The 16,589-nt window shown below is 41.3% G+C and overlaps 1 protein-coding gene across 1 annotated transcript; it reads right to left on the bottom strand.

Annotated features, from left to right (window-relative positions):
• Positions 1 to 2,826: 2,826 nt before the first annotated feature.
• tdrd1 (tudor domain containing 1) lies at positions 2,827 to 14,632 on the bottom strand (the record flags this gene model as incomplete). Its single annotated transcript, XM_079237338.1, has 23 exons — positions 2,827 to 2,831; positions 3,876 to 4,292; positions 4,377 to 4,544; positions 6,564 to 6,692; positions 6,795 to 6,911; positions 7,006 to 7,338; positions 7,494 to 7,661; positions 7,927 to 8,034; positions 8,193 to 8,327; positions 8,540 to 8,836; positions 9,564 to 9,734; positions 11,099 to 11,206; positions 11,277 to 11,453; positions 11,756 to 11,839; positions 11,975 to 12,140; positions 12,280 to 12,423; positions 12,541 to 12,720; positions 12,828 to 12,908; positions 13,028 to 13,094; positions 13,256 to 13,370; positions 14,104 to 14,161; positions 14,249 to 14,283; positions 14,467 to 14,632. The coding sequence occupies 23 exons, from the start codon at positions 14,630 to 14,632 to the stop codon at positions 2,827 to 2,829; spliced, it is 3,429 nt and encodes a 1,142-aa protein (XP_079093464.1).
• Between the last annotated feature and the right edge of the window lie 1,957 nt (positions 14,633 to 16,589).

Genomic DNA, 16,589 nt, shown 5'->3' with positions numbered 1-16,589 from the left:
GAGAAGCCCTCCTACAGGTACAGCTTTGTGTATTTCTGAGACAGAGATATAATTGTGTTCGGGCCGAAGCCTGACTTTAAGAGGAGTCTGTGTGTCTGCGATACAGATCTGCAGAACTGACATGCAGTGGCCGTCTGAGAAGCCGCCGTCTGATAAACATCACCAGCGGCTATTGATGCTCTATTTGTGCACTCGCTGGTACGACATGAGGACAAGAGATTTCAATACTGCTAGGACACACGTACACGCACACACACACACACAAACACAATCTCTTATGGGAGGAAGCAGTCATGCATGCCTATATATAAAACACACACACACACCCACCTGTCTCTCAAAATTGGCTCCCTCTTCACAAGCATTCTTCTGGACCTGTCCACCCCTCATCTCGTCACTTTTTGCCCGTCAGTGAACACCTTTCTGCTCTGTCTGGCTGCTAGTTTGGTACGAGCTGAAATAAAAGTTCTGTCTTGCTTTACGGGCTCAACATGTGTCAAAACTCAAGATCAGCAATGACAATAAATGCCAAATCAGGGTCATTTTGTGAGGTTAACACTTCAGAGATTTCCCACTTGAGAAAGATAACCTAATACTTTGGACAATCAGTCCTTATCTACAGAGAAAACATTACTATACACGCAGACTGGGACATTGCTATAAATGTATTCACTATGTTTTTCACGGAAGTCCTAAGCCATGGATGTGCCGTCTGCTTTGAATTGGTTGGCACGTTGGAAAGTGCCTCCATTCTGTAGTCTGTCATTAGTAAGGAGTGCTTGTTTTTGGACCAACATCATACAAAAATCCCAAGATCTCCTAGCCTGTACTTGGAGGTGTCAAGCAACGGTTTCAATTATTTCAGGGTGAAATAGCCACTTTTAAAACAACTGTAGAACAAATGTGGAAACTTGTTTCCCCCACAATGTGACTTTCTGATTAAAAGCCAGAAGTAACTAGAAGTCCAAAGGTCCTGGTATGTATGGGAATGTGTTGCACGAGCAAACTGGCAACCACACACAGTCTTACGTGGGTAGTTGTATCTATTAAACTGGATTAAAAAGACATTCTAATTTAATACGTCACATCATTTTAGGTCTTGGCGTGATGCTGCAATATAGATTACCCCATATTAAAAGACTTGCTTGCAGATGGAAGACCAAATCATGTACAAATCACACACACACTCTTACAGGTAAACCGGAGCTGCCACTTAAAATTACATCTCACTAAACACCTTTTCAATTTAAACATGTTTCTTTTCCTTGTTGCTCAACTTCTGGCCTGCAGTCTTGCAACATCTGGTCCCTCTTACACGCGTCAAGGCAGGTTTAAGATGGAGCCAGAGGTTATGACCTTGACATGCAACAGTAGTAGAGGTTTACTCAAGAAGACAAACAAAGTGATGCCTGTCGGTCGATGGAGTTGAAGGAAAGCGTTTAGTTGCTTTTAGACCCGCTGTTGGTCTAATTGGCTCCAATTTCCTTATGGACTTATTTTAGACAGGCCTGATGTAAATATCTTCACTGCTAATCTTAAATGTAAACCTGTAAATTCATGGTAATAGTGATATTAATTACGTGTCCTTTTAATGCATCATATACCGACGGGCTCCATCTCATTTGTTTCCATTTATAAACGTATGAGACTACGATAACCCGTCGACGCACGCGTAGTTGACAAAACATTGATATTTCCACATTTTTAATAAAAGCGGGTTTCAAGTTTCATCGAGGATACTCATTAGCAGACAACACCAAAATGGAAAAGCCCATCCATTGCGGACGTGCTGCGCTCCAGCAGGTTCCGTCGCGTCCTAAAGTCTGTGAATGACTCCATAGTTTCACTTACCACACGCTGGGCACTGCTCAAAACTCCTTAAATGTGTTCCAACAGTCCTAACCGGCTTCCTCGCGGGTCGGCTCCACTGGGGCTTCTGCTCCGCACAGCTGAGCAACGACCCCCCCCCCCTCACCCCCCCAATGTACCTGCACCAGTGGGGTATAATCTGTCCTCCACTCCTCGCGCACACGGGGCGGGACCAAGACTCGTTAAGGTTCCCATTGGTACTAATAGAACGACGTTTTCTTCCTCTACCAAACAACCCTTTCCTTCCATTTTAATTAACTATAGTATTTACATTGTATGTGTAATTTGTATGTTACTGCAGCTCAAACATTTCCCTCTGCCACAAAGGTTCCTCTTATCATGAGGTAGCGACCCCCACCCTCCATTCCTTTGCACAAAGTAAAGAAAGAGTCTTCCGTCAAGAATATCACAAGATAAAATCAATTCTTTGTCACAGAACCTTTATGTACAAACTGAAACACATAAATCCATCAGGCAGGACATCCCGTCTGAACAGGTGATTAGGACTGAACAAAGGAACAGGTGGCACCACAGCATGCAACTGTTGTGAGTTTTCTGGCAACTCGTGCATTAACATTTGTAATCTTTTTTTTAATGAAAACCTCCAGAAATATATATATACATATATAAAGTACTGGAATATAACCACAGGGTAAACACATCAAAGCCTGTAACAGAGTGAATGAGTAGTAAACAACAAATTAAAGCTAAAATAAGTCAAATAAAAACCTGGATAGAAACTTCTGGAATAAAGTAAAATTACAAGCTGAATGGCTGCTTCTAAAGCCCACATTCAGAGTTAGCTTTTCTTTTTTTTCTCTGCAAAGAATCAAGGTCAGAAACAAACAGGCTTAATTAGAACAAGTTGGTCAATAAGGCCATTTTGAAATTGGTCAATCTTATTTTTTCTGTCCTACTAATACTGTGACGAGATGCTGCAACAACTTTTCCAGGTGGTCAATCTGTGAAAGGAAACACAGATATGTTATCTATTTGCACAGTTGATGTTTATCAAGTATGGCACAACAATGCATGTCAAAGATGGCCACCAACTCCTCGCTTCACAAACTAAAACCAATGTTCTATACAATTAAATAACACAAATTAAAAAATGGTGAAACCAGCCCTGACCTTTGTCGTCAGCTTCAGACAGCAGCAGCCAGACGTCTGAGGATCTGAGATTCAAATAGAAAGCAGAGGGGATTGTACACAATCTTAAATCAGTCATAAACTAATCGTAGAACAAATGTGTGACAAGTTTTGTTCAAGTTTTAAAAAGGGAACTAAATAAAAAAAATGTCTTCTTGCGTTGGTGTGCATAGCCTAGTTTTTGAGATCTTGGCCATAACGATATCTGCCTTTTCTTAATGTAGTGGGAAATCATGAACAAGCTACTCTGGATAATCCAGACATTGTGTTGTGAGATATTTAGTGTGGGAACTATGGTTGAAATAAACAAAAAACTTTGCGCACCACAAACCGAGTGCTTTATAGTCCCATTATATTGGTGATACGGTAGATCTCTATGGCTGTAATCTCCAAAATAAGGCAACTCACACCAAAACAATCTAGACGGATAAATAGCACTACTTGTAAGAGGGGAAAAACGTGCGTTTTAGATTTTGGGGTGAACTGTCCCTTAAAGCAAATCGTACCATTAGTACTTGTTATTTTGCATGGAGGCTCCATTTGCGCATCAATCTTCTGAACTGGATCTTCTGAAAAGCAAAACATAACAACTTCACCTTGGTTTCAGCACCAACTATAATGACCCATCCTGGATCATTTATGTAGTTTTAGATTAATTGATTAATCAGTTCATTATTAGATTATATAATTACTTTCTACTCTTCATTCCAGCAGTTTAAGCACAGCAATATGATGAATACATTGTGACAATATAAATAAATAAATATACATACTAGGTTTGCAGGGATTATTTTGTTGAATGTATGACGTAATAATTGAGATTAGACAATAAATAATGAAATTGGAATTTGACCAACCATTGATTGTCACAGCAGAAGTGTTTTTCTTCTGCTGGGGAGTCTCAGGGGCCGGCTCTGGATTAATGGTGAGGAAGTTGGTAGCTGCTGTATTTTCAAGCCCCTTTTGGGTTTCAGATTTGGACACGGGCAGGGGGCAGTCAGGTACAGCGGTAGGGCTGGCGGCAGATGAGCTGCTGTCAGTTTGGTCAACCTTCTGGGTGATTGATGTGCAAGGAGGACTCTTGGCCTGGGCCTGTAGCGCATCCAAGATCATGGCGTTGATGTGGCCCTCGCCCGTAACAGTGGGCAGAGTGAGTGAAAGCACGTTTTCAGAGCCATTGAAGGACAGGACAGTGGCAAGGACGCCACTCAACAGCAGGTTTTGAAACCTCTCCTTCACTTCCTCTGGAAACTCTGCAGGTAAGTGTTCTTTACCTGAACACAAAGGGGGTGGGAATTACAAATTATACACTTGTGGTTCAGTATGAAATAATAAATATTATAACAAGAACTACTCACCATTGAGGGTGCAACGAGTGACCTGAAAAGGGAGCTGCAGCAGATTCATGGGGATGGGCAAGATACGGGAGAAGGGAACCTTCTCAGTGTTGCCGTAATCTGCGTAGATGACACTCGTCTCATTCTCACCGACTTCCAGGACAACCGCACGGTACCAGTTATTGTCAGCTGATAAATAAAGTTAAAACAGGGTGTTTAATTCCATTTATTGGCAGTTTTGTGAGACACAACAGGTGCTAATTTGATCTAGTGATAGGGATATCCGTTAACCATTCATGCATCTACGCAATGTGCAATATTAAAATAAAAATGTATTTCCATTCAACTTTGGAAGAGTTGTGAAAGACCATCATTGCGCAAAACATTACTTAAGTAGTCAATCTTCTACATTTTCCTGCGGTCGGTGGCGCCCCTGAATTTTGAAACATTTCTTCAGGTCTTAAATGTTGTATTTTGTCTTTATTACTGTAGCATTTATGGCATATGACAGAATACACTCATCAACCTCGGAGAAGGAAGCGTGGGGATTGCATTCATTTGCGGGGAGCAGATCAGCGTTTACCTGAATTCTTTGTTATGTCGGCAATACTGCCCAGAGAATTGTTTTATTGCTGCTGATTAAAGTTTTTAAAAAAAAGGCGCACGACTGTTCTTGTTTTGTTGTTCGTCATGTTTTTAAAGTGTGTAGCAAACGGGCTACAATTGCATTTTGTTGTGCAATCTTGTGTTGCATAATGGCAATAAATAATCCTTGAATTCTTATTAAAATGAGATGACATGATTCTACCTACACAGCTACCCTTAAAAAACATTGATGAGCCTTTACCTGCTACAAACCATAGACGGCACTCAAAACTCCATTAAAACAAACCCTGGTGTTAGTCGAGCTGCGGAATGCATGCTAGGCTATAGTCTCCTACTTGTACACTATGTTTAAAGAGGAACCGCTCCTACGTTCAGCTACACACACACACACACACACACACTGTAATTATACCTACTAGCAGACACCAAATTACCAGCTTAGGTCTGCAGGGACAACAACTGCAGGTGGGGTCTCAACAACAGTTAGAGAGGGAACAAATAAACAGATGGGAGAATGATAGTAGGGAATTCATGGTGACAGACTGCAAGTGTGTTTCCTCCGAGTGTAATAGCTCAATGAGGGATCAGCTGGTTTGTCCTCATACGGTCTCTTGCCTGTCATTTAATGATGTGTGCGAATGATACTGCCTGAGCGATGGGAATTTCCCCTGCTGACTAACTCTGGATGCAATTTCCTCAGAAACCATGATGATTTATACACCATGCAAAACTCAACTGTAATCTTATCACATGCATTTTATTTTTTGGCATAAAAGCAATAAATGTTTAGAATTTTTTTTTCTAGAAATGTCTTTTTGATGTTTATACATCAACATTGCTATTATCCATACTTTTTTTCTAATTCCGTTTTCTCAATTCTATATTCAGGGCATTTATATAGTAAATCATTGAGTCACTGTGTGTGTTGTTAATTTGTATTATCTATATTCACTTTATTTGTTGGACAAGAGAGAAACGTTTTTTCAATTCCTCTGTATGTTTGTTACATGTCGAGAAATTGACAATAAAGCTGACTATATTTTCTTTCGTTATGTGAGCGCTGGCTAGCTTGCGGACGCTCTACACTGCTCTCATGTTTACAGCTGATAACAATGTCCCAACAGACAGTTTTGTAATGAAAGCATTGCGCCAATCCCGGTTTCCCCTCAGGAAAGATTGTTATTATTTTTGCTGTTGTTTGCACTAAGGTCATGCCAATGCTTACAAACACACTTTTCTAGCCTTGCTCACTCACTCAATTAATGTATACAGTAGTGTTGAGAGCTTTGCATCAATTGTCTCCTTGTTATTGTCTATGCCTCTTCATGCCTCTTCAAGAGCTGTAAGGGTTTTACAGATGTAGTAGCGTGGCAAAACTATTTTGGGAGGGGTGTATTAGCAGTGGAGGAGATGGAGGCCAGGACTAATGATGTATTTTGTTGCCTCAAGAAGAGCTGCATGCTGTAGCTGTGCGATAACAGTTTGGGCAGACACCCTATGTCTATTTGGCAATGTGAGAGAAATACCATGGATTCAAGTGCATCCTTGCACTTATCCGTTTATGATGTGCAGAATGTATTTATGAAATAATAAATTCCTCACCAGAAAACTGGGCACAGCAGGCAGCCCCAGGAGCTGGTCTGCTCAAGACAGTGGAGGACAAAGAGGCCTGAATGTTGTTGCAGTAAGTAGCCAGCTCCATCATCACCCCCTGAAGCTTCTGCTGGTCCACTGCACAACAACACACAGCAATTACAACAGGAAGGAGTACGACATGTTTACCATTTGAGCATCTACTTATGACCGACAGGGGGAAAAAGTGGGTGTTCTGACCCTGGCTGGGACTGAGCAGGTAGAAGAGGGAAGGACTGGTGATGGCAGCAATGGAAGGCTGAAAGCTGTTGTTGAGAGGCAGCTCCACTGTCTTCCAGTCCACTGGGAAACACAGGGCTGAAACAAGATTTCAAGAAGAACAGTTTCAACTGGAATCCTCAAAACATCAACCATTGCATTGCATCTCAAGGACACATGCCCTTCAGCTGACCTTCCGATGGCACTGCAGTCCGTTCCTCAGTTGGCATCTCTTTGGAACCGACTCCCGTCAGCTGGTTCGGGGAATGCGCATGTTTTTGGCTTTGCTCATTTTCCTGTATTTTCTCTTGGTGTGTGGGTCCAGAGCCAGTGGTTGCATTCGTCCCTGTGGCTAGTTGATCAGAAATGAGGGCAGTTGCCACATTCTGCCCTTTGCTCTCCAGATCCAAACCGTAACCTTGGTCAGTGACAGAAAGGACACGTGCAGAGAGGTGCTCGCCAGCCACCAGAGTGTGGAACCACAGCAAGGCTTCACTGCTCCACTCTGATCCCAGAGGCTCCACACCTGAGATCAAACACACTCTCTTTATAAGAACCGTATTGTTAAAACCTTTTAAATATTATAAATTATATATTATCTTGGCTGCTAAATAAGAACATATTTATAGTCATAAATATTTTTAACATTTTTTTTACAGTTTCTCTCCCACACATACACACCTGCAAGCCAGCAGCGAATTGCCTGGAAGGGTAGAGTCAGGAGTTGATTTGTAATTGATCGAAGGTGGTCCTTTTCAACTTTCATGCCATGACCATAGTCCACAAAGTATACAGACACGTCTTCTTCAGACAGCCCGTTTACCATAGCCCGATACCACTCTCCATCACCTGGGGCGCAAAAAGCACATTATACACAACTAAACGCCACAGTCCAAAAAAACTGAAAATTATCTTTCCGAATGTCATCTGATCAAGGCTGTTAAGAAACAGTTCCATGCGTCACCATTTTATAAAATCAAACTCAGTTTAGATAGCATTAAGCAATGAATAACTTGTTTTGACTTATATGTCAATGTATCAAACCGTTCATGTTTTAACAGTCTCAAGAGCTGAAAGAGTTTAACACAACCAGAAGTACAATAAATAATCTCACCAGGAAACATGGCACAACAGGGCTCCCCTACTTTGGGCACAAAAGGTGACTTGTTTGCCTCACAATGCTGTTTCAACTCAGTCCCCAACTCTATCAGCCGCTGATGGTCTGGAAAACACACACAAAATAAGGAAGGGTTACATCAAAGTACCAAAACATCTGAATGATCATCACCATGACACATCATGAAGACTGTGGTGTTTACCAAATATTTTCAAGTCACTGATCAAGGCATCATTCTGGTAGTGCAAAGAGAAATTAAATACCTGCAGGATTGTTGATGCAGCAATAAAACTCTTGAGGGTTCTCCATGACACTAGCAAGCAGTGCCACTGTCTGGCCGTCACAGGGAAGCTCAGTACAAGACCACACCAGAGGCTCACAGACAGCAGGGGTAGGCACTGAGCAGCACATTCAAAACAAACAAAAAAGAGCCACATGCATAAAGAGAATCATAAGTCTCAAATATAAAAGGAAGGCACATTTGATAGAATTTAGACACTCAAGTGACATTTTAGTTAAATTAACATCACTAAGAATCATCTTCATCGTTAGATTAAACTTGATAAACATTTTAAATCCAAGTGTCACATTCAATTAAAACACTTCCCACCTTTTGTTTCCACAGCAGCAGCAGCAGCAGCAGCAGCAGCAGCAGCAGCAGCAGCCGCCGCCGCCTGGTCAGCCGGCTGGTCACTACCGGTGGGAACAGGAGCAGGTGCAGCGAAACCAGCAAAGATCAACAGCTCAGCTACATTGGCCTGAGGATCACTGGCCTCATCAATCATGGCCACAAAAGCCTTGCCATCGTGTGCCCCCGTGATATCAATGCGCAGTATTCGGTTCGATACCCTTCGCTGCAGAGCCAGCAAACAGTCTTCTGACCAGCTCTCCCCAACTGGCTGCACCCCTGGAAAAAAGCCCAACGACAGACGCTTGAGAGGGCGCGAGACATAAATGTTCGTGTTGAAATTTGAGTATGATTTACAACAGTACAGACTATCTGAGATTACAATATTATTTCAAGTAAATAAACAGAAGAAGGAATTTACATAAACACACACACACACACACACACACACACACACACACACACACACACACACACACACACACACACACACACACACACACACACACACACACACACACACACACACACACACACCCCTTGCATTAGGACAATTATTTTTACAAGGTCCCTGGAACTGCATGCGTAATTATGCAAATGAGGCATTATCTAATACTAACCTTTGGTGACTTTAGGAGAAATCTATGGATGTAAATAACCAAAGTGAACACCTAAATGTGTATTTTAGATGTTTTCTTTCCACTAGTCTGAAAGAAGACATTACGAAAGCAAAATGGCACAAAATCTTAAAATTCACCAGTGCATGAAAACAATGTTTTTGCCTGTAGTGTCTTGCCTTAATGTATATATTGGGAAGGCAAGGCACCCTTCTGGTGACATTTCTGTCCAATATAACCAATAAGCTAAAGCAGTTTCAATAGATTTTTGTGAGTGACATGAGTGAACAAATGAAAGAAAACCAGGCCTGTGACTCAAAGCAGATCTGTCAAACACAGTGAAACACACTTTCAACCATTTACATTATGCTTTCAGGGGAGTACACCACCTGCTAGAACACAAGGCATAGCTTGCATTGGCAAGGCCAGTAGGGAAGTGCTGATAGGCTGCAGGTTAGCTAAATCCAGTTCCTCAGAGTTGCCAAAATCAAGGTAGCCGACACAGACGCGTTCCTCTGATGAATAACCCAGAACTTTAGCCCTGTACCACTGCTTGTCCTCTGGAAGAGACAAACAAACAAACACTCATATTCAATCTGTGAATTGGTCAGTTGGAACACATTTCAGAACGGAGGCATTTTCAAATCATGAAAACACATTCAATACACCAATCCTTTGGCAAATATCACTCTTTGTACTGAAACTTAGCTGAAATGTTTGACATTTTGTGCATCATGTATTCACTGGCTAGGCTACAATAGTTTTACTTTAGTAGACAACATAACCAAACTGTCACTGGCCGCAATGTGTGTCAATTCAATTTATTTTGTACCGCACCAAATCACAAATTTGCCTCAGAGGGATTTACAATCTGTACACATACCACATCCTCTGTCCCGGGACCCTCACACCGCTACAGGAAAGACTCCTCCCCCCAAAAAACTTTAACAGGGAAGAAATCTTTGGGAGAGCAACAGTGGAGGATCCCTCTCCACGGATTTACAATAGATGTCATGTGTACAGAATGAACATCATAACAAAAACCCGCCTCTGACAAGACACACAGGTGTTGTCCGAATAGATTCAACAAAGGAGACCCCCCCAGGCCTTAAACCCTTAAGACTCAAGGATTTAACTGAGGTCATCTGGTAAATGGTTGCCCGTGAGAGGCTGCAAGGGCTTGACATGGTTTAAATATGAGCGGGACAGCACTTTACAGCAACATATCATGTTACCTTACACCAAAACATGTTTTGTACGTTTTTATTTTTACTCCCTGATTTGAATATCTTCCAGGCTCTTGTCTTACGAGAAGAGAGGTAATTGTAAAACGATCTATTGACCTGTATTTGTCAAAACAGCTTCAATAAGCAAAGAAGAATGGTTGATGAACCATGTGAATAATATAGCCTATCCTTGCATTCCTCTGATTTAATGTGTCTTTATGTTCCAAACCTAAATCAATAAATCTTTACGTTTAATGTTTCTTTGATAATATAATATGCCAGGCTGAACCCCCATGTGCTGTCTCCTTTTTTTCTTTATATCTCTGGGTTTACCTTGGCAGCCCTGTATACAACGTCACAACCCTATGAATTGTAGGCAATTCCCTCAAGCAAAATCTGCAGATATAAAGACTAACATTAAGTGTGCATCAAAGGGCTCAAAATGTCTTCTAGAGAGACCTAAAGTACTTGGCAATTTGACAGTGGAGCAGCCCTACACTCTCAGACTTTGCAGGAATGCGGCCCTTCAGTGTGGATGCTGGGATTAGGCTGGACACTCAGGAAGATGTAGCTCAATCAATAAATCTAGTCACGCCCACAGTCCTGAGAAGATGTCTAATCAGACAGATTAACTGACAATCTGTGTGGCGTTCAGAGGCTTTAAGGGGTGATATATTCTAAATATTTACGTGTCGTACCTGAGAACCTTGCACAGCAAACTGTACCGGGGGCCGGCCTGAAGTTCTGAGGGGCTGGGGCCTCACAACAGTGTTCCCTCAGCTTCAGCTGCAACTCCTGAATCATTCCTGTAAACCAACAGGTCTCAAGTTAAAAATATATTTGTAAATTGAGAGTACCAGATCAAATACCACTTACCAGCGTTCTCCACCTTCTGTACGATAATTTCCCTGGGTGACTGGAGGTGGGTGATGATAACAGAAAAGGAGTCACCCAGTGCCTGCATCAGTGGCTCTGGTGGCTGAGCCCAAGTGTTGTCGTCCTTTCCATCAGAGTGCCGCCGGAAGTTTTCCAAAGATGCAGTCACCATGGCATCTGAGGAAAATCAATCTTGTATATCAGCAAATATGTATATGGATAGATATGTGTCGTTAATTGTTCCAATTATTCTAAATTGTTAACAAAAGTGCAACAAATGTCAGATGCTGAATGCCTAAATGCCTTGTCCTGTCAAATCTTTGGGTATAAATTAAATGCCCATCATGACTTCCATCAGAAATGCATGTGTATACAATATATTTCAGCAAACTGTATGGTCTAACAATGGGCATAGAGTTATTCTCCCCAGCGTTCTCCCATATGCTACATCCCTGGTCTGATTTTAGATGGGCACTTACTTATTTCCTGCCGAGTTGGTGCTATGTTGACAGCTTCCTCTTCTGCATAACCATGGTCAAGGAGGAATGCGCTCAATGTCCTTCCTAAAAGACAAAAGGAAGAGAGTCGTCTTCATGGCTTAAAAACAAATATTACAACTGCGTATCTCTACCACAAAGAACATTTTACCGATCATAAACACATCATGTTTATTAGCATTCCCAACACTTACAACTTACCCAAAGAAAGTAGGATATCCACAGAATGGATGCGACCATTTTCTTGTGTTTCCACCAGCTTAATAGTCACGGACTTGCCGGCCAACAGCTTTTTCACTGAAATACAGCACTCGCCGGACCAGCGACCAGCCGCTGGCACCACCCTGGTGATACGGCACTCCATTGCCTGGAAGTAGTAGATGCAAGTGTCATAATGCCAGCTGTAAGACACTGCAAACTGTCAGTGGGAATGTAGTGGCAGGTTTATCATAACCGTGCTTAAAACAATTTTAAAATGTATTTGAATGGTGTGAATATGCACTCACGCATGGACAAAATAGCTGCATATTAGCAGCCAGGGGCTTGATCCGGTCTACGGGCACAGTCTCTTCATTGCCAAAGTCAATGTAAAGGATATTAGCCGTCTTCTGGTCAGAAGCCAAGGTCTGGACGAGGCCTCTGTACCAGTTCTAAATGCAAGAAATAGAAGCAAACACGCAAGTGGCACAGTCAAGGACTAAACAAATTATTATTGCATCTTAAAGTTTGTGTTTCTTATCAATTTGATCGAGAAGGCCTCTGCTCACCAGATCACAGGAGAACTGAACCGCGCAAACCTCTCTAACATGGGGAACATATGTCGTCACTGATGGGCAGCTGTATGTTTTCTGAAGCTCTGTGCTGATGTTTTGCAGAGCTTCCAGAAGCTCAGGGCTTTGGGCAAGCAGGAAAAACCTGCCAGGGCTGTAGAACTCCACAACAGATGCCTAAAAGCCACACACACACACAATTACAACAGAAAGATATTGCGCTTTTGTATTCAATAACATTGGTGAGATCTGGCTTAACAGTTGGCAAACGGAGTATGTTCTACCTGGATCTCTGTTCCCTTGATGATTTTAGTCATGTGCAAGTCCTTCAAATAGATCCTGTGGAGGCTGACTGCATCCCCTTGCTTCAATAATGAGGTGAAACATAGATAACAAATCCCTTACATAGGGTTATTTCAAATGATTCAAATGTAAAGCTTGACTTCCGACTTGCATTAGAAAATCTCTACATCACTGCAGGTACCTTAGACTCTAGCAGGCCGGCTTGGTCGCCGGTCACTGGCAAAGCTGTGGTGTCCTGAACTTTCTCACTTAGATCAAAAGAAAGAGTGAACATTATCTATTGGACATTATTTAATGATTCAATTATTGACTGGTGTTTCACAAACTGGTTGTTTATTGTTGGCAATAAAAAAATTAATTAAAAAAACTCAGCTGAAAGTCACTTGTACTCAGGGTTGACCGAGCTTACTTTGCAGGTACAAGATCAATGGGCTTGCACATGTGCCTGTGTGCCTTCCAGTCTTCTGTCTGACATGCTACAGAGCAGTAAGGTGTCCTCTTGCAGCGCTTGCACCGAAGATTTCCTGTCAATTGAATACCGGTTCGTTAGAAACTGCTTACTGTACCTAATTTAAATACAAAGATGTGCTGAGGCTCATAAAACCACCATGAGGAATTTGTTGCATACCATGCACCACAGTATCGGGATATATTTAAAATAATTTAAAAAAAAAGGCATGGAAAACTCCAGGACTTTTTTTTTTTAATGCTGTCACTTTTCTATGTTGAGACAAAATTATCTAGAAGGGTAATCAATATTGTAATTAATTTGCAACCATCATTGACAATTTCTGTATTCATCATAAATCATGCCTTTCACCAGACAACATCTTACAAAAGCTGAGATACTCACATGTGACCCGAGGACAAAATACTCACATGCATTTGACCTAATGTCAGCATTATTCAGTTAATTTTGTCCTCCATGAGTTTATAATGTATTCATTGTATAAGCCATTTCTAAAATACAACATTTAACATGATGTTTTGGAGAATGTAACGCTCCATAATTGCATCTTAACAATACCACTCTGATGTGGCACAAGCTTTGGTGAGACGGAAATGCACTCTAAAACTAAAAATACACATTTTACTGCTCATTAAAATACACACAATATAAATATTAAAGAACTTGCCATTAACGGCAGGTGGATGACCACTCATATACTGTTAATACTCCATGGTACAAGGCTGCAGCTACTTTACATTTCCCTTTACAAGTATGTAAAGTTGTGAATTTTATGGCGACAATATTACCTTGATGACCACAGTAGTTGCAGAAATATACAGCCAGTGCTGGTGGTATGGACAACACCTATGAAAACAATTGTATAAAAATGGCAATGTAGATTAAAACACATTGATTTAGCCATTGATGAAGAACTGCCAGTTTGTAACATACTGAAGGATCCCTGCTGACTGACACGTTTTTCAAGTCTGCAAAAAAGAAAAGAGGAATGACGATAGTAAAGTATCAGATCTATAATATATTGTTTTATGTTCTAGTACATTGTACTGCTATACTGCTGTTTAGTTACTATTCGCACTGTGCAGTTGTCGAAATTAGAAAACGCATGTCCGGCATTAGACACCAGTCGGATAATGGTGATATTGATTTACCGTCTCCAATGGCGCCTGATGAAGTGTGCACCGCGGTTGCGTCGGGCACGGGGAGAGGATTTGGAGGAGCCGGAGGCCTTGGGGTCGAAAGAGGCATGGGGCTCGATGACGGCTTCCTCAAGGGCAGGTTAGGTCGAATCAGGTTGAGAGAAAATGGACGATGCATGGCGGCAGCTAACCAAAGTCATGAACTGTGTGTAAAGCCAGAGAGTTTAACAATATGACTCGAGCATGAAACGTGCACAGCAATGTTGCTTTAAACCTAAAAAACACTGCTTCCCAAGCTAAGCTAATTAGCGGTGAAGCAGCTAACGTTACGGTTAGCGTTATACTTCACGGTGATTGATGTTAGCTCGCTAACTAAACGCATATTAAGTTAGCAAGTTAATGCAAACGGCGACAATTAAACTAAACTTACGACAACAAACTTAACGTTAAATACTGGTATACTACGAGAGACAACTCGATATATAAACCCAAATAATTAAATATAGCGTTATCTATACTTTTATGGTTTTAAAATGCACAGTCAATAGTTTACCTGAATGCACGTGTCGGAAGAAGATGTGACAGTAGTGCACATGCGCAGTAGCTTCAACTGCAAGTTAGGTCAGATGGTTGGGATGAAATTCATTCTCAAGTACGTTTGTCCCAAGAATGAAGATTTATTTTTAATTTAACTATATTTACGTTGTGCTGCGATGTTGTCCTGTGACATTAGTATTCATGCCTGATCCATATTTGTATTTTAGATTTCATAAATATTGGAATGTCTGACACTTTATTTATGCTTTCAAAATGATTGATACCATAAAATACGAATGCACTGGAGTGACGGCAGAGAAAGACATACAAACACATTTGCCTTCAAGAGCTTAGTGTTTTGAAAATATTGTCAGCGCTCATGTCTGTGACCTCTCTATCATATGCATTCAACGCTGTCTCACTGTCTTGGTCTTTGCACCTTGCACCCTGACTAAATTAATTGCATTTGAGTCAAATATGACATGTTGAGGCCACAATATGCAATATGCTCCTTCCATTTTTATATATTTAACAAAATAGAAATTATAATATTACTTAGACTAATAATGACCCGAAGATTCGAACAAAAATAGTTAGCTATAATGAAAACTACCAAACAAACTTAAATATAAGTATGCTAATCATGCATCAGGTTAACTAGGTCCTATGGTTTTCAAAGGGTATTGTTCAGCAATCACTAAAGTAATAACATAATGTCAAAAATAGCAATTCATTTAAACATTGAATATTTCTACTCAATGATGTGAAGTTTGTAGAGAGGTCTTGCTATTCAATTTAACATGTTATTATATCTAATAGTGTACCAGTCAGTGCTGGTTTATGGGCAGAAAATCATTTGAATAAGTCCTACAGACGGTCTGAGACATATTTGTAGTATTTAATGTGGGTTATTGGTGCGTTTTCTTGTTTATCTGTTTATAATATGACATTTTCTGTCAAAAACGTCAGCGGTCTACCTGTCGTACGTCGACGTCAGACTGACGTCGTTTATCCCTGGCCTGTGATTGGTCTATATCGCCCCATCGGTTCTCTCGCAGTGGCCATGTTTGTTGATGTGTCATATCAAAGTGACTTGTTGGGGCTATCAGCTGGTGAGGTCGAAATCCCAAAGTTATCTCTGATCCCGGTTCTCTAGTTCTACATCATGGAGTTTACACATCCGGTGGGTGAACATATAACCGTGCTTTGTTTGTCATGTATGCCAGACGGGGGCGTTAGCTAGCTCCGCTAGCTGCAGTGTCAGCTAACGCCTCTCTTATCAACGTTAGCTTCGCGAGCTAAAGTCAGCAGTGCCTCCATACAATATGTCAGTCGGCAGTTATGTGTTAAATCTATTTGAACCACCCGTTATTAGTTTGTTGCGTTACGTGAGATGACGTTGACGTGTTTTCTTAATTCATTATCGCGGTTCACTGAGCAGCAGGGGAGATTAAGTCCGCTTTTGGCAGCGTTCAATGAGACGACGTATTAATTAAACGGCTGTAACGTCAGACACAAATGGCTCATTGGCCCGCTGCTTGCTAACTACACATTGACCAACCCGATGCACGGGCACATAAAGGGTGTCTTTTCTTACG

The sequence above is a fragment of the Taurulus bubalis genome, assembly GCF_910589615.1.
Source record: "Taurulus bubalis genome assembly, chromosome: 2".
Taxonomy (NCBI): Eukaryota; Metazoa; Chordata; class Actinopteri; order Perciformes; family Cottidae; genus Taurulus; species Taurulus bubalis.
The sequence above is the reverse complement of the archived record's forward strand: the minus strand, read 5'-3'. Positions and strand labels throughout refer to the sequence as shown.